Source organism: Lepus europaeus, chromosome 13 (genome assembly GCF_033115175.1).
Source record: "Lepus europaeus isolate LE1 chromosome 13, mLepTim1.pri, whole genome shotgun sequence".
NCBI classification, from domain to species: Eukaryota; Metazoa; Chordata; class Mammalia; order Lagomorpha; family Leporidae; genus Lepus; species Lepus europaeus.
The window spans coordinates 61,170,537-61,197,093 of NC_084839.1; the positions used below are offsets into that span (position 1 = coordinate 61,170,537).

Below are 26,557 nucleotides of genomic sequence, written 5' to 3' on the forward strand. Positions count from 1 at the left end.
ATCACGGGGAGGTTAAGAAGAAACCTTGACTTACAGGTTGTAGATTTCAGCACTCACACAGCATCCATGCTGCCTGCAGCCTCCTGGGCCAGGAAGAGGTCATCCTGTGCAGCTCCCAGCATTTCCGGAGGACCCCAGAATAGGGGAGGCCCCGACGAAGGAGCCTCTGGTGTACTGCACTCTGCCCCACCTGCTACCCCTGGGGAAACTGAGAGGTGACGTCACCTGCCCAATGGCTCACCATCAGCAGTGGCAGAGAGACCCTTGGTGGTTTCTCTGAGCTTCATGCTACACAGGGGCAATGAAGCCCCCACTGTGTACAGGGGTAAAGACAAGGCAGGTAATGGGCCCCATTCCCCGCCTAGTGCCCAGGACGCCACGGACAGCAGGCTCCTCCTAAGGCAGCCGCACAGAGCGAGGCCCCACAGGGACTGGCGCTCAGCCCCTGCCTCCCGGGCCTGCAGGCTGCCTGACCTGCTCCCCTTTTTCTCAGCTGGGTCCCTCTGACTGACCGTGTGTCTCCCGGCGTCTCGCCTTCACCTGGGGCTTGGGAAAGCCACCCCTTCCGGGAAGAGGGAAAACATCTATCTACAGAGAAGGTCCTCTGTGGCCACCCCCCCCAAGACCCCACTTTCCGCTTCCTCCTGGGGCCGGTCCCAAAGCTTCGGAGCACCCACCAGGCCACTGGAAAGGAAAGTGGGCCAGGCTGTCTTCCCAGTTGTCTTCGGTGAGAAATGGTCTTCCATACTCCACACGCAGTCCAGTGGCCAGCAGGAACCTGTAGAACGCAACCTGGAGGCTGCCCAGCTGCTCCCTCTGGGGGGCGTGGGCGGGGGAGCCAGGGCTGGGAAGTGGGGTGTTCCCCATGGTGGCTGCGACACACAGCATTCCTTTCACTTGTGGCGGCCAGGCCCAAGAAGCTCCGGCCCCCGCCTCGGGAATATGACATAACCAGAGGCGGGGACGCATCGCAAAAGCCAGAGCGGTGTCCACGCGTCCCTTCCACAGAGAAAAGCCCACCCCGTCCCAGGTGCAAGAACCGCCTGTCTGCCCCAGCTCCATGGCTCCCCTCCCTTGGTCGCCGGCCCCACAAACATCCCCGAGTCAGCGATCTGATAGGATGTGTTTATATTTACATGGTACATTTTAAAGCAATGGCTACATTGGTCATACATATTAGAAACCATAAAAAAAAGTTAAGAACTAAAATGTACATCATACACTTGTATATATATTTTTTTACACAGAGGTAAAAAGGCTTATTATAAAAAATCAATACAACGGGGTTTTAATATACAGGGAAAGAATGGATCATGTCTCAGGCACTTTTAATTTGTTAATGTGAGCAAACAGCTTGGGTGGGGGAGGGGGAGACGGTCAGGGAAGCTTCCCAACAGAAAACCTTTTGGTTAATGTTTTGTTACCACCGATACAAAAATAAAATCTGAGTACTTTTCTCAAATGACTGACGTCATGATGGCAAAGCTGACTGGGAAAGCACTACACGTTGTTCAGCTGCAGGGTGGTGCTGGGAGAGACGTATTTACATAAATGTCCCCATGGCCGTCTTTGTGCCCTTAACCGCTGCCTTCACAAACCAGAGAGGATTTGCGGAGTAAGACTCGCAGGTAGGAAGGGTCGAGGGGCAAAGGAGGGTGGGCAGGACAACAGAGGTGACAAACGAAAGGTGGCTCTGAAACGTGTGTTCCTGTTGAAATAAATAGGGGCGCTTGAACGGAAGTCTAAGGACACATACATTAGTGTTGTGCTTTGTAGAGAGGAGACCTTAGAGAGAGACCCCGAGGGAGACCTCAGGCGGGAAGAAGGTGCCGTCTCGACAGCGTCGTCGGAGCGGGAGGCTGGAGGGCTTCTCGCTGTTCTCCAGGCAGGGAAGCCGTTAGCTCTCCTTCCATCGATCCACACGGACCGTGAACCGGGTCCCACTGGTCACTCCAACGAATGGCAAGTTGAGCTGCCAACCAACTCAGAAGCACACCGGGCGTGTACGCAGAAGAAACGGGAAGGGCTCCCAGGCGGGCTGAATGCCTTGCCGGGGAGGTTAAGCATGGCTAGCACTTTCCTTGAAGACTATGTCCTGTGTGCAATAGAGGAAGGACAGGGGAAAGGAGGCGAGGGGGACAGGGTCCTGCCAGTGGCTGGCGATTCCCACAGAAGGACTGTGGCAGGAAGAACAGCCAGTGTCGACAGGCCTGCTGTCTGTCCCCCGTGGTCTCCACGAGGTTCTGATTGTACTATGCTAGGTACAGGTAACCACTCTTCACTTTTCCTTTTTCTTCAATAAGAAGATTTGGCTTTTCCTCCCAATATATTAGAAAAATACTCTGTTCCAGCTAAGTAAGAAGCCTCCTACGTGGCAAGGTGACAGGTGGAACCGGCCGGCTGGCCTAACCACCTGTGCACGCAAAGTGGCAAGTCTGGGTTTGGAGTTGCAGGAGAAAGACACTTAGGCATTGGAAGGGTTTGTACATATGGCCTTGTTTTTTCCCAAGTATAAATGAAGAATTTGGTGACATGAAGTTGAGTCCAAAATGAAAATGAAAACATAAACCCACAGGCAAAAATGCGACCCCACCACTCTTGGAAGTGATGATATTTAAAACCCCCCACCCTGTTTCTATAAATAGCCACTAGGGGGAGGGCAAGAAACTCCTATAGCTCTATCCCCCACAACCGTAGTGCCACTCGCTCCCACAGCACTGGTTTGTGTTTGAATAGACTATCTGGCTCGCAAAACAACGAGCAAGATTTCTTACTCTAATTTTTACTCTTATTCTAATAGTGCTAATTTTTTTTTTAGCAAGTAAAAAAAAATCAACTTTTAGGATAACCAGGGAGGCTCATAGAAACCTGAAATATCTCCTTTCTAGCCCTCGTCTGAGGGTGTGATGCAGCTGAAGGAGTTTTCCTGATTCTCATGAGTTAATCTGAAGTTAAGGCTCAATTCTCATTTTATGGTGAATGTTTTGCATCAGTGAACAATTTCGACAGGTTATTATTATTATTTTTGCACGAGGAGGGGGTGGCAGGAGGCAGGGACAGAAAATGATGGATTTAGAGAAACTGCAGCTTTCACGGGAAATTTGGCTTTAGAAGAGTTAAAGCGATATTTTATGGTACAAGTTTGTTAACTAGCTCACCTCCTATACATAATAACTGACTGCAGGTTAAAATACTTCCGGTAGGGTCGCATCATTCGGGTATCAGGGTTCCGCAGGAACCTGCTGCTGGACCTAGAGAAAGACCGGGTCTGGGAAAACCCAGCCCCAAATCCGCAGCAGTTCCCACTACAGACGCCTTTGAACTGGAAGAGGTGGGGAGGACAGACAGGAAATGGCCGCATGGATAAAACAGCTTGATTACAGGTTGTTAATAATACACCAGAGTCCAGGCCCAAGTTCCTTTCCTCAGAACACTGTGTGTGAGTGGGTGTGTGCGGCCGCCGCAGGGCGGTGGCGGAGGGAGCCGAGAGCCCCCCGGGCAGGTTCCCGGGGCTGGAATGGTGCCTCTCGGTCCCAGGGCAGGAGAGGAGCGCGTGAGAGATGCCGAGTCACGCGGCCGCTTTGTGCTTGCCCCCGCAGCACCTGCACAGCACTCCGCAGTGGTAGCAGGCCCGAAGGGGCAGGTAACAGCACATACAGGGGGCCAGGAAAGACAAGGCAATAAGAGCCATCCACCGGAGGCAAAACTTCTCGTCGCTAGTGTCGCACGAGCAGGGGTCTGTGTAGTCCCCCTCGGGGTCCGACATACAGTGATAGAGCATGCTGTCCGCACACCACATACAGCTCACCCGGCGGATGCAAGTTCTCACCGAGTCGGGAGCGTCCTGACAGTGGCCCCGCCGGTTCTCCTCGTGGTTGAACATGTCCCTGCAGTACACGCACCGGGAGCGCTCGCCGTCTTCCTTCCGCCACCGGGACTTGCCCCGGGACGGCTGCGTCTTGATCACGCCGCCCCCGCGGCCTTTGGGGTCCTCGCCGAGGCCAAAGTCTGAGGAGTCCACGTAGGGGTAGTTGTAGTCGTGCTTGGGGACCTCGCCCTTGGCGAAGCGCACGTACGAGTCCACGTCCTCCGAGGGGTCCGGGTACTTGGCCCTGACCGGCGCGTGCCGGTAGTCCTCGTAGCCGGTCATCCAGATCTTCTCCCGGGGGTTGATGCGCACAATCTCCTCGTCGTCGTCCGGGAAGCTCACCTGGCGGTAGGGCCTCGGCATCGGCTGCCCCGGGGAAGAAGGAGAATTTGTTTCACAGTAGTGGCCAAAAACAGCGGCCTCCCTCCCAAGTCCGCCAGAAGGCACCTTTCACCCCCAGCGAGGAGCTTCCTTTTAAAATAACTCATTTACCGCAATGAGACACAGAGAGAGTTCTCATCGGCTGGTTCTCTCCCCAAAAGTCGGACACACACGGGGTGGGCTAGGCTGACACCAGGACCCCAGAACCTCAATCTGGATCTCCCACATGCGGGCAGCAGGGACACGAGGCAGCAGAACCAGCACTGGAACCCAGGCACTCTGATGGGGAGCGTGGGCACCTTCACTGCTAACAAAATTGCCAGCATGGCCCCTTCTAGGCGCTGCTTAACCAAATGGACCCATCCTGTTAATTACTGAACATCTTGATGGTCGATCAAAGATGGATTTCAAGGTCTGAGTCTCAACTCATTGACTGCATCTGGACATCTATGTAATGGGTTGAGACCAGCATTTCCCTCCCTTTTGTTGAAGTATTATCATATGTGCCAACAAGTGTGCACATCACAGGAGTCTAGAATATTCAGAAGGCCAACATACCCAAGTGATGGGGCAGAACAGGACCTGCCTGCCTCCCAGAACGTTCTCCACCTCCCTCAGGTACCTTCTACTCCCAGAGTACCAGCCATGCTGACTCCTAACAGTCTCACCTGTTTGTTTTTTTTTTTTTTAAAGGGGATGGGTGCTGGGAGGGGAGGAAGGAGGAAAAAGGAAAAGAAAAGAGACACACATAGAGCAAGCTCCTATTTGCTGGCTCACTCCCCAGCTGCCTGCAAGGAGGACCATGCTGGGCTGCACCAAATCCAGGAGCTGGGAATTGAATTCAGGTCTCTGGGTGATCGATATCCAACTACTTGAACCATCCATCACCTGCTGCCTCCCAGGGTCTGCACTGGCAGGAAGCTGGAGCCAGAAGCCAGAGCTGGGACCCCAACTCCAGCAGTCTGCTGTGGGACTCTGGCGTCCTCACCGCCAGGTCACAGGCCTGCCCCTCAGCTGTTGCTGTGCAGTACGTTCTCTCGTGAGCCTGGCTTCCTTTACATGTTGTCTGCACCGGAAAGTGCTGTTTCATGGAGGTTCTCATCTTCTGCATGTATAGGGTATGTGGGCACTGGGCATGACAGGAGGCGCACTTCTCAGTGCTGGCCACGTTCTAAAGAACAGTAGGGGCATTCTAGAAAAAAGGAGGGCTCAGTCTGCAACCTGCTGGGCAGAGCGCATGCAGAGAAGAGAGAAGGGTGAGTGAAGGCTCTATGACCTGACCTGACCTCTGGGCTCCAGTCTCTCAGATGGTGAGTGGGCAGATCCAGAGCCACACCCTCTAACGCTCAAATCCAAACTGCCTTCTCCCCTAGTGCGAACGAGCCTTCTCGGCAGCTGGTCCCGCTGCGGTGTTCAACAGCGCCTTGTCCAGGGCAGCAGGCGCGGGGTAAATATTTACTGGAGAGACGCACGTAACCCGGCTCGCCCAGGAGCCCCGCTGTGGCAGAGAATGAGATTTTCTGCCTTTGAAGTCCTTGGCGGGTAAAGGGCTGTCTGGGGATGAGGGGCACGGCTCTGGAGTGACCCACTGCTGTCAACTGCGGACTACGCTATGGGAATGCCTAGCAAGTCGCCGAGATGCAGTCTCCCTGGCTACCGAACTGCATGGGCTGCTGTGAGGATAGAGAGAAGCAACCTGTGCCGAGAGTCGGCTCAGAGCCTTGGCGCGTAGGATGCAGGTGACGCCTACTGCCGTCACAGTCATTAGAAGGGCTCTGAGACAGCCAGTGTAGCCCCGTGGGCGAGGGCAGACTTGGGTTCCCACCTTGTTCCACCTGGTACTCCAGGTGCTGTGAGAGGTTTCCCCAGCACCAGCCCGCGAGCTCCTTGAGGGCAGGGCCACGCCTCATCCACTTCACCCGAATCCCTGCCAGATCTTCCCTATCAGAGTTTCCCAGACTTCGGAAAAGTCTCAGTCCTAAAGGACTGCAAAACAAACTGTGGGAACTGATAGACTTTGCTAGTTTTTTATGCTGCCAAGTAAGGCAAGCCAAAGAGTCCATTTCCAATGACTGCTATCATAATGTTATTTTAGAAAGAGAACATTTTAATGCTAAAATATTAGGAAGCACATAATAAAGTTACTTTTAAAAAAAAAGTCCAAGGAATCTAGCTTTATGTTTAAAACACACACACGCTGCCTTGTGCTCCTTCTTATTCTTCTCATTTCAAAAGCAGCCTAGCGAGCACATCACCCCACACAGGCACCAGTCCATGCCCCACAGTGTGGAAACCTGCTCTGCAGAGCAGTCGCTCAGTAAATATTTGTTGAATTACTGAATTCCAGACTTCGGCTGCATCCCCCTGAGCGAGACTGGGCCTGCAGCCTGTGATGCCAGGGGGCTCGCGCCAAGCGCGCAGCATTCCTTAGCGCTGATCGCGGCTCTGCGCTCCCACAGAGCCAGGAGGCCCTTGAGACACAGGAACGCAGGGGCCAGTGTAGCCCCGTGGGCGAGGGCAGACTTGGGTTCCCACCTTGTTCCACCTGGTACTCCAGCTCCCCTAAGGCTCGGCTTCCTCACCTATAAACCAGGGACGCTGGCGACCAGTCTTGTGGGGTGACTGGTGAGGATAAACCAGATAAAGCACATAAAGGGCTTGGCACACAGACAATTCTGGATAAGGCTGAGACTAGCACGTTCAGTATGGGGCCGGGGGGCACAGAGGAGAGCAGAAGAGACCCTACCTGGGCTCGAGGCTGTGGCTCCGTTCCGGAGCTGGAGCCAACTGCCCTGAGGATGGCAGAGGAGCGAGACGCCACTCACCTGGTCGAGGTGATAGTGGTCCGTGGGGTACGAGTCGTGGAGGTGGCCCAGGGTGTAAATCCTCTGGTGCTCACAGGATGTGGGAGAGGAGATTGTCCGCGTGGGTTGTTCCCTCTTCTGGGAGGAATTAGAAGAACTGTCTGTAGCTGTCTGTTTGGAGGGAGGTAACTGAGTGTTAATGAAGAGACAACATCAATAGAACCCCACACACGGAAGCCCAGCACGCACTATGCAAATGCATCTCCCGAGCCGCGGCATCTCGATGGACTTCCGGCACCTTGACTTTATGCCGGTGCAGCAGGAGGACTCTTCAAGGGTCGGCCTGTCTAAACGCCACCAGCCTCTGGAAAGCTGGGTTTATTTTCTCTGACTTGGGAGCAGCAAGTGGGTTTGAGGGGAGGGCCCAGCGCAACCCAGTAGAGGTGTTCCACTGGGTCGAAAATGGTTACCCTGGCTGCGGCCCTTGGCTGGGAGGCACTGTGGCAAGGCACTAGAAGGAAATCCCAGATATTTAAATGCTTTGTGCGCTCGGCAGAGCAGGCCAGCTGGGCCCAGGTGGCAGCCATGTCACAACGCTCTGGCCCAGGAGTCCCATGCTCCTCAAAGGCAGTCAGCTTTAACAGCGTCCCCGGCCCATCTTCTGCTGCCTCAGTGTGACAGATTCCCCTCTGGCAGATGCAAAGAAAAGGGTTGTCTTCAGGGCTGGTCTCCTGCTTGTGGCAAGTCGGAGGTATCCCCTCCTGGGCTGCCAGCCACCTCTTTCTACTCCTCCGGTCCTACTTGCCTATCTGTGCTTTACATGTTTTTCTGGGAGCGAGGCCAAGTTGAAACAAATACATTTGGCAGAAGTTCGCTTTTTATTCCCCTCCCCATTTATGAAGCAGCAATACCTGGACTACAAGGAAACAGAAAAAAGACCAGACCCTCTGATTCCCATCATGCAATATGATCACTGCTAGTTTTTAGAACTCGGTAGAGTGCATAGCATCAACCGTCCTGGATTTTTCTGTTTTTGTAGGTTCATATAAGCAAGGTTTCTGTCTGTTTCAGATCCTCCAATCTACCTAATTCTGACATGGACACAAAGTCTTCCCTGAAGCAGTAGAGAGAGACTCTGATAGAGAGGTCAGAAAAGCCGTTATCTCCATCTTTGAAGTTAAGGGCTAAGGGTCGCATGAGCCTGGGGATCCTGCTGAAGATGAGGGGACATGAACCATGAGAAGAAGGTCCCCGGGCCCCATGGGAGTGAGCTTCTGGATCCAGCAAGCCTGAGCACTGGGCTGCTCCGGGATGCCCCAAAGCCACGGGCCAGGTCTCCTGTGTAACGTAAGCTTGAATGTCCCAGGTTTGCCACCTGTGTCCCACTCCTGGCCTCTCCCTGCCCTCGCTTACTAAGTGTCCTAGGCAGACGGAGTGGAGCTGGGCGTGTTGTCTGCTGTCCCCTCCTCTTTTCCCTTTCTTGGGAAGCAGCTCCCTGACTGACGTGTGACCGTGTGCTCCACTTGGTGGTGGAGGGCCAGCCTCTCCAGCACCCACATATGTCCAGTGGGACATGTCTGTCTAACTTTGGGGTCCTGTCCTAAGAAGCCCACTTCCTGCAGATATAAACCAGGACCAGCCACATCACTAGTACAGGGTCTCCTGTCACTTTCCCCCCCTTATCCCTGCGACCCCAGTAACTGAAGGAGACCTAACTGATACCCAGCACTTGTACTTTCTCCCAAACCCCAGCCTGCTCTCCTCTGCAGGTGAGAGGTACTGCCTCTATCCTTTACCATACAGGTGGCTGCAGATCAGCCAAACCCACACATCAAACTGTGTGATCACTTACAGTGTACTGTGATTCCTCAGCCCAGCCCTGCAGATCAGCACAGCGCCCACGTCACATGTGGAGACCACGCCGTGCGGGGCGCTGCAGTCACTGCTGGAGCTGGGATTGCGACGCAGGCCCCTGGCTACAAAGCCACGTAGCATGCTCCTCTCAAACTTGGGGACACTGCTTCCTAGTCCCACTCCTTGGAGTATTTTATTAAAACACACACACACACACACAAGCAAAATCAACTTCGATAAGCAATGTCTGGACTGTTGAGAAACATTTCTTAGTCCCTCCCCCCCCCCTTTTTTTCTTTTTTTTTACTTTTTCAGCCTAAACAGGAGAGGGGGTGGGAGAGTGGGTGGGAAGAATTACTATGTTCCAGATGTTGTATTTACAAGATACATACACGTAAATAAATAAATAAGAGTTAACACCAGCATAGGTTCTTCTAGGGCACCCTGCTTTATATGAACCTGGGGGAGATAAGGGGAGGACTTCTCACAATACACAGGTTGCTAAAGACCTCAATAAATACCTTCTGAATGAGTACATAAGGGCCCGTCAGCATGATTCAAATCTCAAGGGTTAAATTCTTTTCCAACAACCAAGGTTCGGCCACCTATTAGGTGAGACGCTGCCCTCTATGAGCATAGCACAGCCACCCTGTTAGTCATCTGATCACCCTAACCCACCCTATTTTTCTGTGACCGAAGTCTGGGTTAACAATGTGTAGGAAGTCACCCTGGGACACAAGACACTCCCAGTTTCCCTCAGTGTTCGTTAGCCAGTCGGAAGCACCACCCCGATGCCTCCTCAGCCCTCAACAGTCTCTTCTGCACAGTGAGTGCAAAGTACCCCAGACATTTGCCTGAAAATGCACCACTGGGCAGAACCCTTCGGCACCTCCTAATCTAACGACAAGTCTGGACAAAGGACGACCACGGACATGTCTGCCCACAGTGTACGGCCTCCTGGCGGCAGAGCTGATGGTGTGCCCTGGCCCACCCTCGCGTGCTCAGGGTTTCCCTGAACTCAGGGAAAGAGAGCAGTCAGGAGAGGTGCCACCAGATGTAGAGGCCGATTTCTGAGCTACACAATCACACAAATCTTGCAGAGCAGCAAAAGAAAGGAACGAACTATCAGGGCAAGAGGGAGGTGCTGGTTCGAGTCCCGGCTGCTCCACTTCTGATCCAGCTCTCTGCTATGGCCTGGGAAAGCAGTAGAAGATGGCCCAAGTCCTTGGGCCCCTGCACCCACATGGGAGACCTGGAAGAAGCTCCTGGCTTCTGATTGGCCCAGCTCTGGCTGTTGCGGCCATCTGGGGAGTGAACCAGTGGATGGGAGACTTTCTCTCTCTGCTTCTGCCTCTCTGTAACTCTGCCTTTCAAATAAATAAATCTAAAAAAAAAAAAAAAAAAAAAAAAGAAAGGCAAGAGGGAACAACAATCTTTTACCTGCAAGCACCTCTCAACTGGTTCTAAGTCTGCACAAGAAAAGCAGCCCTCTCGATGCCTGCACTTGCACACAGAAGCAAGACTCACACTGGTGAGACCTCCCAACCTACCCACCTCCCTACAGCGACACCTTCATCCCCAAGACCCACCCGGCAGTCGCGAGCTCTCTGGCTCTGAACTGTTTGGGCTTCAACCTCATGAGTGCGAGGTCTTCTGCAACACCCCTGTGCACAGGCCGTAACTCGAGCTCCTCTGAGAGGCACTCACCCACAGGCCTCCCAGCCCTGGGAGCCTCTGCACCCAGTGTGCACAGTGAGGCTGCACTGCTCACTCACGGGTGACCTTCTGCACAGCCCTGCCACCTTCAAAGGTACCTCCAAATAACCCTTGCCTCTGGGTTTGCCTCTGACTCCATGTTAAGCCCTATATTAAACAGATGTGCAATTAAGAAGTGTGCAACCTAACACGAGGCACTCAACAGAAACGCAGTGCAGGGTGACGCTAAAAATAACAGGCTCCTGGCTGGTGCAGATTACATTTGAGCCAGGTCTCTGCTAATTATTAGGTGTGTGATTTTGGTCAAGTTAATCTCTAACTTGTTTTTACATCTGTAAAATGGAAATAAAGTCTTCCCCAGGGTTACTGAAAAAAGAAATGAGATTTAAAATGCTTATTTGCTTTTTTTTAAATTTTGCATTTCTCTTTTATATCATATACCTCCAACAATGTCTTAATCTAAAACAAGGCAAATATTAAATAAGTAAGTAAAAATCTCAGAATTTAAAGTCATGTAACAAGCTAAACCATACACACCTTGATTAAGAAACTAATACTTGATTTATTTGAAAGGCAGAGTTACAGAGAAAGAGAGAGGAGGAGACAAAGAGAGGCCTGGCCAGGCCTACACCAGGAGTCAGGAACTTCTTCCAGGTCTCCCACGTGGGTGCATGGGCCCAAGCTCCTGGGCCACTCTCTACTGCTTTCCCAGGCACATTAGCAGGAAGCTGGGTTGGAAGTGGAGCAGCCAGGACTCAAGCAGGTGTCCATATGGGATGCTGGCATGGCAGGTGGTGGTTTAACTGGGTATGCCACAATGCCAGCCCAGGTCTCATTAAGTACTAATTAATTCCTTATTCAGAAACTTGTCATCTAGATTCCTAGGTGAGATTGGCTTCTATTTTTCTCTGACTCTCATAAATGGAATCAGGCAGTTTTCTATGCTTTGGAACGATATTTATAACATGGAAATTATATGTTTAACCACTCAAACTAGGTGCCTTTTTAAAGGGCATATCTTTGAAAACGTTTCAACTTGTCTATGGTTTGTATAAAAACTCACCTATTCTGAGTGACACAGTAACAAGCTCCTTGTGCCTTGGCTTTGAAAAGCCTCTATCAGGGCAGTGAGCTGAGACAACACTTTAATAAGTAAAGAAAAACACAGGAATGGGAGGGGAAGGGCGGTGGAAGCAGGAGTCAGAGGGCAGGGGCATGAAATGGGTGCTGCCAGCCTTAACAGCAAACGCGGCCATGTTGCTGGGGGATGCCTTGTGGCCCAGGCAGAGGCCGCAGCGGAGCCCTCGCGCAGCAGAGTGCAGGCCTCACAGCAGCAGGGAAGCATGGGCAGGGCCCTGCAGAGCGGCTCCAGAGATGAGTGGACAACACTGACTGAGGGCCAGAGGGACGGGCTCAGGTTCACCAGTGAATACCCGGTAGACTCCTCCACAAACAGTAAGCTTCGGTGGCTGGATTCTGCAGGCCCACCAGCACGGTGTACTTACTGAGAATTCAATGTTTCCTAGAACCCTCCAGGATTTATTTGAAAAGCAGAGAGGGGACGGGATGAAGAGGGAGACAGACATGGAGAGGGAGAGGCTTCCCACCTGCTGGTTCACTCTCTCTACAAATGCCAGCAGCAGCCAGGGCTGTTGGGCCAGGTGGAAGCCGGGAGGCAGGAACTCAACCCAGGTCTCCCACATGGGTGGCAGGGACCCATCACCTGCTGCCTCCCAGAGTGCACTTTAGCAGGAAGCTAGAATCAGAAGTGGAGCCAGGACTCTGACATGGGATGTGGTATCCTAAGCACTGTACCAAACGCCCACCCTAGCCCTCCAGAATTTAACACGAGAGGAAAACCAGAGTTTCAAAAGCTGGTACAGAGTACTAAAAAAAAAAAGAAGAAGAAGAAGAAAGAAAAAGACTGGACACCTTGACAATCCTTTCAGAACGTGAGTGCAGAATGAGCTGAGGCTGCCTGGGTTCACGAACTGGCCGGTCCCCCAAGGTCAGTGCTGTCTGCTTTGGCTGGGAATTGGATTGAACAGAGGAGAGAGGGGAAGGCCGATGCTTCACGTTACACTGGGGGCAAGCTCCCTCCAGCTACACGGGCCCACTTTGTACAACAGGATGTCTGACTCTCAGAAGCTCCGCTCCTCTTCCCTGTCTGCGGAGGTAGGAAATTCTTACAGAAGCCATGCACCTGCTCACGTGCCCTGGGTCTGAACGTGCCTCCCTCTGACTAAGGGAAGCTCAAGGAGGCAGAGGAGGAACCAGGAGACCAGGTCAGCTGAGGGCACCGCGTGCCTCAGTTGGGGACAGGACCCTGGCTGTGGACCAAGCATTCTGGGGCAGTCGGGACTACGCATCTCCCAGTGAAAACAGTGCTTTCAGGACTACGTGCTTCCCTCCATACCCTGGATTTTCCGGCTAAGTCTGTTTTTTCCAAAAGGGGGTGAGGGCAGAGCACGAGGCAACTGCAGTGAGAGGGGAAGGGAGGCCTGGGGCTGTCTCCTCCAGGACACCTGGAGCTAGCCAGGGACACCGCCTTCTCAAGGGCGGGGCTGTGGGAAGGCTGGCAGCAGCGAGGGGGCTGGAGTGGTGAGGAGCAAGGGCAGGCATTTCATCAGCCCTGTCTCGGAACACAGCACTGACCCGAGACCACCCCACGGCAGGAGCCAAGCCCTCTCTGCGCCGCACGGTGGGAGGTCCACCGGCCCGCACCTCTGACTACGGCACAGAAGCCGAGAAGCTGGTGAGCGCACCAGACCACGCTGCTCGGGAGTCCCGGGAGGCTGCAGCACGGGCCCTGGAGGGCTCCTGGACCAGTGACCTTCTCTGGTTCTAGATGACCTCCAGGGTCTGTGTGAGCTCTAACAAGTTCCCACGTAAGCCTTCTCCCCTGCTCCCAAGAACGTTCCGGGTCAGAGGAGCTGGATTAGGATGGCTGCTTGACTGACTCAGGAGCTGCCCAGTAAGCAGGACTCTGCCCTGTCTGCAGTGTTGCTGGTCCTCTGGATTGGAAGGGGGCTGTCTGGCAGCTAGGACTGTACTTGCCTTCTTTTTTGCCTCTACCCAGCACCAAAACACATCCCAACAGCGGACGCAACCAAAGCTATCTTTTCTATTGTAAAGGATTCTTGTTTTATTAATAAGAAAAAACCCCTTTTATACTCATACATGAGGACGCTTTAAAAAGTCTGTGGAGGGGCCGGCACGGTGGTGCAGCAGGTTTAAGCTCCAGTCTGCAGCGCTGGCGTCCCATGTGGGCACTGGTGTAACTCCTGGCTCCTCCACTTCCGATCCAGTTTCCTGCTGGTGCGTCTGGGAAAGCAGAAGAAGACGCACCCACATGGGAGACCTGTCAGAAGTTCCTGCCTCTTGGCTTTGACCTGGCCTTGGTCATTGCAGCCATTTGGGGAGTGAACCAGAGGATAGAAGACCTCTCTCTCTCTCTCTCTGTCTCTACCTTTCTCTGTAACTCTGCCTTTCAAAGAAGTAATATAAATCTTGAAAATGGAATTAAAAGTTGATTTTGATGCAAATAAATTTTAAAATCTGTGCAACTTTTTCATAACACATTTTCCATAAACTTTTTGAAGACCTTATGTATGCATGGATTTCAAATTTGCACCAAAATAAACATCTTAAATATTTTTTAATCTTTAATTTATTTGAAAGGCAGAGAGAATTTCCACCTGCTGGTTCACTCCCCAAATGCACACAACAGCCAGGGATGAGCTGGGCAGAAGCCAGGAACCTGAAACTGTAGTCTGGGTCTCCATGCGGGTGGCAGAGGCCCAAGCATTTGAGCCATCATCTGCTGCTTTCCAAGATGCATTAGTAGAAAGCTGGCTTGTAAGCGGAGGAGCTAGGACTCAACCTGGCACTTAAAAATGGGCTGCAAGTGTCCCAAATGGCAACTCAACCTGCAGTGCCACAATGCTTGCCCTAAACTTTCCGAAGCCACCGTGTGTGTGTGTGTGTGTGTGTGTGTGAGAGAGAGAGAGAGAGAGAGAGATCATTTCTCTGAAACTTGGGCTGGGAGGACCTCCAAAGGTTGTTGGTTCAAGTCGTCTGGATGAGCTCCAGGCCCTCTGGCCAAGCCTTTCTCCTTTGGCAGACAGGAAGTGGTTATTTTGCCAATGGGTTGTTGGGAACAGGTAGCTCTGGCTCCCCTGACCTGAAGATCTACATTGGTCCCAGGTGCTCTCTTCCGAAGAGGCAGCTCCTTGGGGAAGACCACCCTGTCCTCCTCCAGGACACAGCCCCCCAGCAGAGAGCTGGAGGATGCCTTTGCTGAGAAGTCCGCTCACGGCGAGTGTGAAACCAAGAACGAGTCTGTGAGGTTTCCCGTTTTTGTATCTTGAAGTTCCATTTCGATATAGGAGGAAAGGGCTCCCATGGCTCACCTTCACTGGACGGACCCGGGGGTTGGGAGCGGGAAGGCAGGGTTTCGGGTACCCTGAACAGGTATGGTGAGAATCAGTAAAATGGAGTAAAAGTGCCTTGTTATCCCCAGCTTGCAAAGATGGAAGTGACCTACGTGTATGTATAAATACAGACAGACCCAAGTAGAGGGCAAAGGCCTTTGCCTTCCCAAAACTGAGAGCTTTTCAAAGCTTTTGTTTGGAACCATAGACGTTTTTTATATTTTTAATTTTTTTTTTTTTAAGATCTGGCCTAACCTGAAGTTCCTGTTTACAAGATACCTAAGGAAAAGTTTGGCCAAATTATTTTTATTTATTTGACAGATAGAGTTAGTGAGAGAGACAGAGAGAAAGGTCTTCCTTCCGTTGGTTCACCCCCCAAAATGGCCACTATGGCTGGAGCTACGCCGATCTGAAGCCAGGAGCCAGGTGCTTCTTCCTAGTCTCCCATGCAGGTGCAGGGGCCCAAGCACTTGGGCCATCCTCCACTGCCTTCCTGGGCCACAGCAGAGAGCTGGACTGGAAGAAGAGCAACCGGGACTAGAACCCGGTGCCCATATGGGACGCTGGTGCTGCAGGCGGAGGATTAACCAAGTGAGCCACGGCGCCGGCCCCAGAACCATAGACATTTAACTGCTGTAATTTAGCCACTGTAGGCATTACAGGCTGAATAAAAAGATCCTCTTCTTATTGTGTAGTGTAAGCTTGATAATTATGGTCATTCAGAGGATAAAGGAACCCATATCCATCTTCTGAGACCTCCACACCAGCCCACCCAGCGCTGGGTCGCGGCCAATGCCTGTTATGGGGATGCCCTGTTCCCTTGGGTCTTAACGACATGCACCAGCTGCCTCAGTTAAACTTCAAACTGTTTTCTCTTTTACTTATTCCTCCTCCTCCATAACACACAGTCGGCCCCAATCCTTCAGTTCCACAGGAAGACACCAGCAAACATTTTCCATCAGTGATCTTGCAAAGTGAGACAGGGCCTTCCAGGCCAGCACACGGGAGCCTCTACTGCAGAGGTGGCTGGGGCTGGAAGTCAGAGCGCTGCCTACAAAGTCCCTGGTTTGGGCAGCTCTTCGGTAGCGAATGGAACCAATGTATTGAGTATGTAAAATTTCCGGAAATTTAACGAACCATATTTCCTATCCTTAAACTTCCCTGAAAGGCAGCAAGCAGGTCTGGGGTTTGCATTCTGAATGAGCAGAGAGTGGGACCACGCACAGTTCCCTCCCTCTCTCTGAGCCATGGTGCCTTTGTCAGCAAAAATGAACAGTGTTAGTACCTAGCTCTCAGGGTGGTGGTGAGGACCAAATGCAGCGATGTGTGACAGTGCAATGCTGCTGGGACATCCCTGTCCTCTACTGGAGAGCCTCAATTGGAGTCTCAGCTCTGCTCCTGACTCCAGCCTCCTGCTAACACACACCCTGGGAGGCAATGGCGATGGCGCAAGTAGTTGGGTCCCTGGCATCCATATGGGAGACCCAGATTGCATTCCCAGCTCTTGGCTTTGGCCTGGCTCAACCCCAGCCATTGTGGGCATTTGGGGGATGAACCAAAGGATTGCAGCATACTCTGTTTCTCTCAAATAAATAAAAATTTGGAAGTGCAGTGCTAAATGCCAAGGACAGAGATGGCTCCACACCACTGTCTTGTACCTTCCCTCTCCTACAATCAGCAAGCTCAGACTCAAGGGAAATAAGTTCACTCTGAAAAGGTTTTGAATTCAAAGGGTCAGGTCAGTGCTCCTAGCAAACCAAGTCTAGAATCCAGGCCTTTCCCTAGATTCCAGCCTCTACACCCACTTCACCCTTCATCCTTTACAGAAGTCTCCCGGGGTGGGTGTCTAGCCTACAACTGACGACACTCTATCGCATATCACACTACCTGGCTGTGCATCAGCTCCAGGTCTGAGTCTAGCTTCACTCCAAGGAGCATCCTAGGAGGCGGCACTGATGGATCAAGTCTCTGGGGTCCTGTCACGCACGTGGGAGACTCAGATTGAGTTTCGGACTCTCCGCTTTGGCCCTGGTCCAGCCCACAATTTTTGGCATTTACGGAGTGAATCAAAAGATGGGAGTGTTTGGGGCTGACGCTGTGTTGCAGCAGGCTAAAGCCCAAGTTTGCAGTGCCGGCACCCCATACGGGTACCAGTTTCAGTCCCAGCTATTCCACTTTCCGATCCAGCTCTCTGCTATGGCCTAGGAAAGCAGCAGCAGATGTCTCAAGCCCTTGGGCCCTCGCACCCACATGGGAGACCCAGAAGAAGCTCCTGGCTTCGGACTGGCACAGTTCTGGCCATTGCGGCCATTTGGGGAGTGAACCAGCGGATGGAAGACCTCTCTGTCTCTACTTCTCTCTATAACTCTGTTTATCAAATAAATAAATCTTTAAAAAAAAAAAAGCTTGGAGTGTTTTTTCCTTCTTTCAAAAAAGACTTATTTATTTATTTGAAAGGCAGAGTTGTGGCTGGCGCTGTAGTGGAGCAGGTTAATCCTCTGCCTGCAGCACCAGCATCCCATACAGGTACTGGTTCTAGTCCTGGCTGTTCCTCTTCCAATCCAGCTCTCTGCTATGGCCTGGGAAAGCAGCAGAAGATGGCCCAAGTCCTTGGGCCCCTGCACCAAGCTGGGAGACCCGGAAGAAGCTCCTGACTCCTGGCTTCAGATAAGCTCAGCTCTGGTCGTTGCGGCCATTTGAGGAGTAAACCAGCAGATGGAAGACCTTTCTGTCTCTCCCTCTCACTGTCTATAACTCTACCTCTCAATTTAATAAATAAAATCTTAAAAAAAAGAGAGAAAAACAAAAAGAAAGAGTTACAGAGAGAGATAGAGAGGTAGAGACAGAGAAAGAGAGGTCTTCCATCACTGGCTCACTTCCCAAATGCCTGCAACGGCTAAGGCTGGGCCAGGCCAAAGCCAGGAGCTTCTTCTGGGTCTCCCACATGGATGCAGAGGCCCAAACAATTGGGTCATCTTCCACTGCTTTCTCAGGCCATTAGCAGGAGCTGGATCAGAAGTGGAACAGCTGGGACTCGAATTGGTGTCCATATGGGATGCTGGCATCGCATGCAGCAGCTCTACCTGCTATGCCATAATGCCGGCCCTTACTCTTTCTGTCTCTCAAATAAGCAGATCTGTTTCTCTCTCTGTTTCATTTCCCTCTCTCAGCAATTGAACCCCACTCACCACAGAATCAGCAGATTTGCCCTCTGCTTTAATGTTTGCTGGGGATGAAGTTAGTGTAAAAAACCCTTCAAGAAAAAGAAAAAGTAGCATTCCGAACTCTTCTGGTTATGTAAATGAATCCTTGATAACTCAACAAATTCGCTGTTTCCACTGAACCAAGAATGCAAATAAGCACTACTTGTAAATAGTCAAAAATCCATCTAGGACAAAACAAATGGCTTCCCGGTGCTCTAGTTTGAACCATGGGCTCCAGCCCTTTTAGGAACACCTGGGGTGGCTGGGCGGGGTCTGAGATGCCACTAGGGACAACTGCTCTGAATAGCCAGAAAGCCATAAAGTGCAGCGTGTGATAAACAGGATGTTAAGGTTCATGCACAGGGCATGAGGAAAGACCATGTTTTCTAGTCTGGGCAAAACACGGCTAGAAGCTGATGCTGCTGCAGAAGACGGGGCATGTTTGTTGTGTGAAGGGGGACTGCCTGCTACACAGGAAGCGACGATGAGATGCCACAACAGAATCCTCAGGCCAGCCCATGCCAAGTGTCTTCTGGGAGAGTGTGAAGCCCCACGCAGAATCACGTGAGTGACTCAGTTCTGAAAAGGATGGCACACAGCTGGTGCCATTCTCAGTGTACTGGAGAGAAATGAGTTTATACACAATGGATGCCTGATGGTTTTAATAATGAATTCTGGTCGAGATGGGCTGCCCAAATCCACATATGCGATACTCTGCTGATAGCAGAAACCTAGACGGGTGGAAACATCTTGAAAGCTTCGTGTATGGTAAGGCTTTGTAGCATCAAGCATATTGGAGACCTCAAACATGTGACACCCGCTACAGTGGGCCCTGATCTGCCGCGTGAAGGGCTTCAGTGGGCACAGGTCACACATCTTTCCTTTGATCCGTCCCCTTTCCTACAGTACTCTATTGTATAACTCTTATATTTGGTTGTTGTCTGAAACACAGAAGAGCTGAAATATCATGAGAGTAATTATTCAATCAAGGAAGAGAAAACAGCAGTGGTGAACTGGAGAGGCTGGCAGACGGCGCTGGCTGCTCCTCCACCATGAACCAGCAGTGTGACCTTAGGCAAGTCGGACTCTCAGGGCTAATTCAGTGACTGCAAAATGAGGCAGATCCCTACTGCGCTTGCCAGAAGGAAGCAGGCTGGATCGGATGAACTCAGAATCCCACCGCACTCCAAGACCTGTAATTGTAAGGACTTGGCACGCTATGGTTTTCTCACCTCTCAGCAAGCCAAACACCTGCAGCTAACTCCCGCCAGCAGTCCTACCTGATGGGCCATTATTTATCTGGTGGATAATCTGCTTCCTAATGCCAGGCAGAGAAAACAGTGACGGCCACTGAATGGCCCCCGGAGCCAGAGCACTGTCTCCGCTCAGTCTCTAAACTTCCAGATGAGGGAATCTGGACGGCCAGGATGTCCCTCGGTTCCCCCTTCCCCTTGGCCTCCCATCCTTCCTCCTTTTCTTTTGTAAAAAATGAAAACAATACACTTACAAACGTATAAACTTCAAAGAGTCTGTGGAAAGACTGAATCAAAAGATAAGTTTGGAGGCCAGGTGTTGTTGTGCAGTGGGTTAAGCCGCTTCTTGTATCCCAGATCAGAGTTCCTGGTTCAAGTCCACGCTCTTCCACTTCCAATCCAGCTTCCTGTTAATGTGCCTGGGTTCAAGTACGTGGGTCCCCGCCACCCATGTGGGGGACCTGGCTGGAATTCTGGGCTCCAGACTGGCCTCGTCCAGCCTTGCGGGTATTTGGGGAGTGAACCAGTGGATGCAAAATAATCTCTGTCTCTTTCTTTGTCACTCTGCCTTTCAGATAAATTAAACAAGATGTAATTCCCCTAAATCTGAAATCCATGCACAAGTTTTTTTATAGCATGCCTTTTCTATGGACCTATTTGGAAAATGCCTCATCTGCATGCAATTTAATGTTTTTTGGTACCAAAAAGCTTGTCTTAATTTGCCTCATACGGTGTTTAATAAATCAAAGAGCAGCCCCTTGTCTCACGCCTGCCTAGAGAAACCCCCTTTCAGTTCTGGGGCTCTTTCTCCTGATATTTGTCTCCGTTTTTAAAATGCCATGGTCACACTGCTTTTCGGACTTAGATATTATTTAAGGACTTCTTATTATGGAAGATGAGGACTTGGCTAGTTCACACACCCCCAAGTATCTTCCTGTGAAGCAAATATTTCCCTAATCCCCGGCATGAGAGCCAGAGCCCAGCCTCTGAGGGCCAGGACAGCTGAAGCAGCGACAACACTTGACCGCGGAGTGCGGATTAGCTGCTCCAGAGGCCTGCGTGCACCGCAGCTGCATTCTCCCAAGATCACGGAGAGATTATCCCTGTCTATCTGCGAAGATGCTAATCACACTGCAAAATGACTGTGGAATTCTGGGGCAGGAAATAGGCCACCAGGGTTCAATGGACCAAATCCTTCCAGCAGGAATTTAAAAAACTGTCCATGAAATGCGGCTAAGACGCAGGGTATCTCTGGTTCTCTGCACCCCATTTTCTCTGCTCCCACTGGCAGACCCCACAGCAATAACCCCCTACCTTACCTGCACCAAATCCTCTTGCCTCAGGCCTCAACCGCAGAGATGTGGGAGGAAGTCAGTCCTGAGCCAGAGAGCAAACCAGCTCAGCTTTATCCACGGAGCTGCACTGTTTTTGCCAGTTGCCCAAAGTACAACAGGCGGGACGGACTTCTGCTCTCTCAGCTCTGTCCCAAGAATCCCCAGCTCTCAAGCAAAACTGACCCTCAGCAATGCCAAAAACTCCCTTGCCATCGAATGCTAACTTGTTTTCTGCTGTTGAGGTTTTCTATTCTTTGCAGTTTTTAGCTGACAAATTTGTACCAAACGGCCCTGACACTGGGATACCTAAGAGCATCCACACTAAATACTGGGCACACCTCTGTAACTGAGCCCCCTTCCCCACCCATGAAATCACTGGGGCTGGCTGGTGGGAGCAGGACTGCAGGATGAGAGGTCTAAGCACCCAAGGTTTGTGCACCCAAGGCTGGCAGCTCAGCTCCGGACAGCAGCAAACAGCTAGAGTGTCACCCAGCCCTGCTGAGATGCCCCTAAAATCATCCAGCTATAGAGTTCTTGAGGATAACAATAAAGCAAGAGAGTGAAAACATGAAAACACAGGATTATTGCCTACTATACCTGGGCTGCAGAATTCCCGCTTACTGAGCAGTCACAGAGCAAAACTACTGTCAATTTATAGAGACTACAATGATGAGTTGCCTGCTTATAATCGAATCGGATAAAGATTTATTCAGTCAGCAAATAAAATATGAAAGGGAATAAAAAAGGACAGGTGTTCAAGTGGCAAGTGAGGAAGGAGAAAATGCTATGGAATTTTATTTTTTTAAAAAATATTTCAGAGGGGCCGGCGCTGTGGTGCAGCGGGTTAATGCATTAGCAGGGAGCCAGATAGGAAGTGAAGCAGCCAGTACTTGAACCATATGGGAGGCCAGCGTAGGGGCTTAGCCCGCTGTGCCACAAAGCTGGCCCTGAATATGGGCATTTTAGCCATTAGGCTACCGGCCTATCCCTGCTATGGGACTCTAAAGGAGAAATACCAATTCTAACTAGGAAAGGGAGAAATATGAGGAAACATCCATGGAACAAACAGAACCAAAGTCAGAAGGAGCAGCCTCTGGTGGGGGAGCTTCAGGCAGTGGCCTGGGCAGGGACGGAGTGGGCAGGCCCCAGGCCGGGTCAGAGAACTGGGACGGACAGCGGAAGAAGGCTGCAGAGGTGACAGTGCTGGCGACTGGCGCGAGTGTCCGGGAAGAGTGTTTCCAGGATTGCCACAGGGTGTCATGCTCCCAAGACGCGGGGGTGAGTGGGGGAAGGAAAGCCGAGACGGCTCGGCTCCACTGCGCGGCTGTAGGGGGTACCCCTTCCTCCAGGCTCTACTTCCCAATGAGAACATCGGCTCATGAACCCAGCTGCTGACCACAACACGCTGTTGTCCTCTTGGGCCCAAGGGACCCCCTCCAAGAGGGCAGCCTGCGGCTCCAGCGGTAGGAACAGGAAGGCTAGCCCCCGGCTTCCCAGCTTCAACTCTATGAAGCTTCCCCATACAGGCACACAGGCACGTTTCTCTGTGGGGATGTTCCAGGGTCTTGCCGCTACGCGCATCTTTCCTATGGTGAGCGGGCTTCAGGCTCTAAGCATCTGTCCCTCCAATACAGTAGCAGTTTCAAGATCCCACAGAGTGTGAGAAGCTGGAGCTTCCACAGAGCTTACGGCCGCTGCTCACTTCCCTGGCTCTGGGTTTCAGTCTCATTTACTCTCTTAGGATATCAAGTCCAATGGCAGGGAGAACTCCCGAACAAATGGGGCCCCGGGGTGTGATCCCCGCTGCCTACTTTTCCACGGGGTGTGCGTCTGCTGGCCGATGGCTGCTATCAACAGGTCCTTGGTGGTGCACAAATAGAGCACAGGCAATGGACCATGTGCGTCAGGGCCCTGGCAGTGGACACTGCTCCCAGGAAGTCTCTGGGCGTGTGGAAGCAGAAGGCTGTTTCTACACTTTCTTCCCGGCCCTCAGCGTCACCCCAGAGCAGCCTGTGGACGCGAGGACGGATCCAGGAGGGCTTCTGCCTCCACCCTAGCTCAGTCCTATAAATCACTCCTGGTAGGTAGCTGGAAAGCAGCTGCGGGCCCACTTTGCTCCGCAGCACAGGAAGCCACCTTTTAACCCGCCTGCTGTTGTTTGTCTCCCGAAACGTGACAAAAGAACAGATGTAAGCAGCGTGCCAACTGTTGAGAGGCTCTGCTCGGAGCCCGGTAGGAAGCCCGCTCAGAGCTCCGGCACACCAGCCGCTCCAAGGACGCAGGGCTGAGTTCACTTCCTGAAACCCTCACATCCGCTCTGTTCACGCTGCAGTGGGATGCACAGAGCTCAGGCAGCCACCCCTTCACACCCCTACCCCTGCCTTTGCCCCGGGGGGCTCCCCCATTCTCCAGGGACCCTGCCTGTCTACTCCAGTGGTCCAGCCTCCCCTCTTGTGAGGCCCGTCTGCCTCCAAGTCCCTTCCTCTAGTCCAGATTTCGCCTGGCCTGGGCCAGTCCTAAAGCCTCCCTCACATGCTCATCTCTGCAAACCAGCCTGTAACGTCCTACAGGGCTGAAGCCACGGTCACCTTATCTCTGTGTGACCAAAGCAGTGCTTCTCAGACCGCTAGATGCAAGCCATGTGTGCACTGGGAAACAAGCATAATGGGGGACACCTAGTATTTTAAAATATGAGATTAAAAACTAGCCTATAAAAGACATTGTTAGGAGAACTGGGAAGCTAAGAGGTAGACATGAGATGACATTATGAGATTCCTATTAATTTTCTTAGTGATGGTAATAGCATTTTGGTTGTATAGTAGAATAAAAAATATTTTTATTGGACTTTATTTTCTGGAGAGTGGGAGGTATCCAAATAACCTGTACACTTGGCCCCACATTTGTCATAATCGCCGGAGCTACATGGGCACATCATCACCACCCAAGGGCTTCCATCCACAAAGATCTCACGCTTGGTGGGTCAGGACAAAAATGCAATGGTGCACTTCCCCACTCAAGCATCACTGAGTAGTTTTACTGCCCTAAAATTCTTCTGTGAATGCCTTACTTTTGAAATATGTGTGTGAAGTACTTTACAGGAGACACTTTCATACAGGTCAGCAAAACAATAAATAAATAAATAAATAAATAAATAAATAAATAAATAAATAAAGTGTGTGTGTGTGCAGGCCCCTAACATGCACAGAAATCAAGGAATCTGTTTAGTGTTGTAACTGCTGAAGCTAGTTGTATCGTGTCCAGGCAGTCACTGAATTATTCTGGGTGTGTGCAAAGTTTCATGATTAAAAAAAAAAAAAAAAAAAAAAACAGAAAAAAGAAAAAAAATTCAGAAAGCAGAGCATGAAGTATGGTTTGGTTTGGGGCATCTACTGATTGGTGTGTGTCCTGGTCGCAAAGCAAATGCAGTTCTTACTGTGGGTCACGGCCCTGCACTGGAAAATGCTGCCTGACAGCAACTTGCTGCTGTGAGCACACAGCACGCGGGCAATGAACTATTTGTTAATTAACTTCTAGAAGCACAGATTTAAACGGAGAAGCAAGCCAAGAAGTCAGTTTGTTACCCGTTCTGTCCCATTAACTCGGGCTGTGTCAAAACATCTAAGCCCTCTTGGGCCCTACACAGTCTCACCTCAACTGGGCTTCAGGCCTTTCTTATCAGACGTTCAGTTACTCACCAGGGAGGGTAACACACCCTCCATGCCACGGCGTGTGTTAACACAAGACTCCAAGAAGGGTGACCAACTGTCCTGGTTGGTCTGGGATTGAGATGCTTCTCAGGACTAGGGACTTGTGTTGCTAAAACTGGGACAGCCCCTGGCAAACCAGGGCAGCTGGTCATCCTAAATTTAAGAGTGGATTAAAAAAATATATTTTTATTTGAGAGGCAGAGAGACTGAGCGAGAACTCTCATCTACAGTTCTACTACCCAAATGCCTGCCATGGCTGGCGGACCCAAGCTGGGAGCCAGGAACCCAACTACTTGAGCTGTCACTGCTGCCTTGCAGGGTCTGTATCAGCAGGCCTGGGATTCGAGGCGGAGCTGATCTCAAACCCAGGTACATCAGTATCAGATGTGAGTGAACCAGCAACTAGGCCAAATGCCAGCCCCGACAAGATTCTGAAGGAACCCTTGACGGATCCAGGAGAGCCGACGCCGTCGTGCTGTGTTGTGGATGTTACCACCGCAGCATGACAAACAGGAGCAAACATAGTGTAAGAAAAATTGTGACAAAGGGGCCAGCGGGTTCAGCTGGTTAAGCTGCCACCTGCAATGTTGCCATCTTGTCTGAGTGCCAGCTGGGGTACTGGCTGCTCCATTTCCCATCCAGCCCCTGCTAACATGCCTGGAAAAATAGTGGGAGATGGCCAAAGTAGTTGGGCCCCTGCACCCACATGGGAGACCCAGATGAAACTCCTGGCTCCTGGCTTCAGCCTGGCCCAGCCCAGCCCTGAACATTGCAGCCATTTAGGGAGTGAACCAGTAGACGCATGACCTCTCTCTCTCTCTAAGTCTTTCAAAAAATAATAAATAATCCCAACCTTTCTTTGATTATCCATGAACTAATCCAGAAAGAAGAGGACAAAGGCAACTTACTGTAAAGACATCATCGTCACCAAGCTCAGCTTCATTATGGATGGTAGAAGATGAAGTCGTGGAGCCTAACAAGACAAAATGTAATAACAAGTGTTTCCAAAGAGGGTAAGTCAAACCCAGTCATTCAAAAATGTGTTTTAATAAAAACCACATTCCATTCTTTTCGCATCTTTCACCAGGAGAAACCAGTGATTTGGGAATAAAGTGCTTTTAATTTATTCTTCTTTAAATGGCTCTTGCCAGGATGCTCCTTAAATTAACTCAGCCTACTACCGTGTTCCCTATTAATGCCTTCAACTTTGTCACTGGCCACTGGTGAACAAGCGCCTAGGAGGGTCACAGAGCGGGTGAAAGGAGAGCCTGCATCCCACCCAGGCTGCACAGTGACCTTGAGGGAGGTGCAAGCAGTGTGGAGGGAGAAGCAGGGGCTGGGAAGGCCCACGTTAGATCTGCCATAATCTCACTGCTCAGCTGGATGGGGCTTCTGGGGGCTTCTCAGCCAGCGAGGAGGTTCTGAGCCACTGGCTGTGTGGTCACCCCTGTTCTGAATTCAGACACCACCCCCCAAATGCCAGACTGCGGGAGCCACCTGCCTCAGGGACACTTCTCTTGTGACAGCAGAGCTCCAGTGAACTTTCTTTACTTTTCCTCATCAAAATTAAGGCTCCTGTTAGAAAACCCAGTGAATTCCATCATGGGATGAACTGGTCCTTAAAGTTCAACTTATGCATTTGTTCAGCTCTTCATTCTACGTATCAGCACAACTGCCTGATTTTCCTTCCTAAGAGCACCTCCTAATGTGTCCATCAATTAAACTGATCAAAAGAAAACACATTTACGTTTACGTAAGTGATGGATACATGATAATGGGATCTGTTCCCCATCTTTTCCTTTCTGTGGTCAGGGGTTTTCAAATGTGCTTTTGGAAAATGTTTTGCCATGACATACAATTGAAATCATAAGAGCTGCAGAGGAAGGCGTGACAAACACTTCAACTTCTCAAGAGGGACTGCAGGAGGAAAGACAACCATCCCAGCTGCTGCCACGCATGCCTGCTAACGTTCAGGATTTTCTCTACTTTCCGATTTCCCCCAGT

General features: G+C 51.3%; 1 protein-coding gene across 1 annotated transcript in view; it reads right to left on the reverse strand.

Annotated features, from left to right (window-relative positions):
• Positions 1-1,123: 1,123 nt before the first annotated feature.
• SPRED2 (sprouty related EVH1 domain containing 2) overlaps positions 1,124-26,557 on the reverse strand; it is a 124,051-nt gene continuing 98,617 nt past the window's right edge. Inside the window, exons 4-6 of the mRNA XM_062209552.1 lie at positions 25,462-25,526; positions 7,075-7,224; positions 1,124-4,234 (exon numbers count right to left, since the gene is read on the reverse strand). Of these exons, the coding sequence (XP_062065536.1) occupies positions 3,569-4,234; positions 7,075-7,224; positions 25,462-25,526 (881 nt within the window). The 3' untranslated portion in view covers positions 1,124-3,568. The remainder of the gene's footprint in view (positions 4,235-7,074; positions 7,225-25,461; positions 25,527-26,557) is intronic.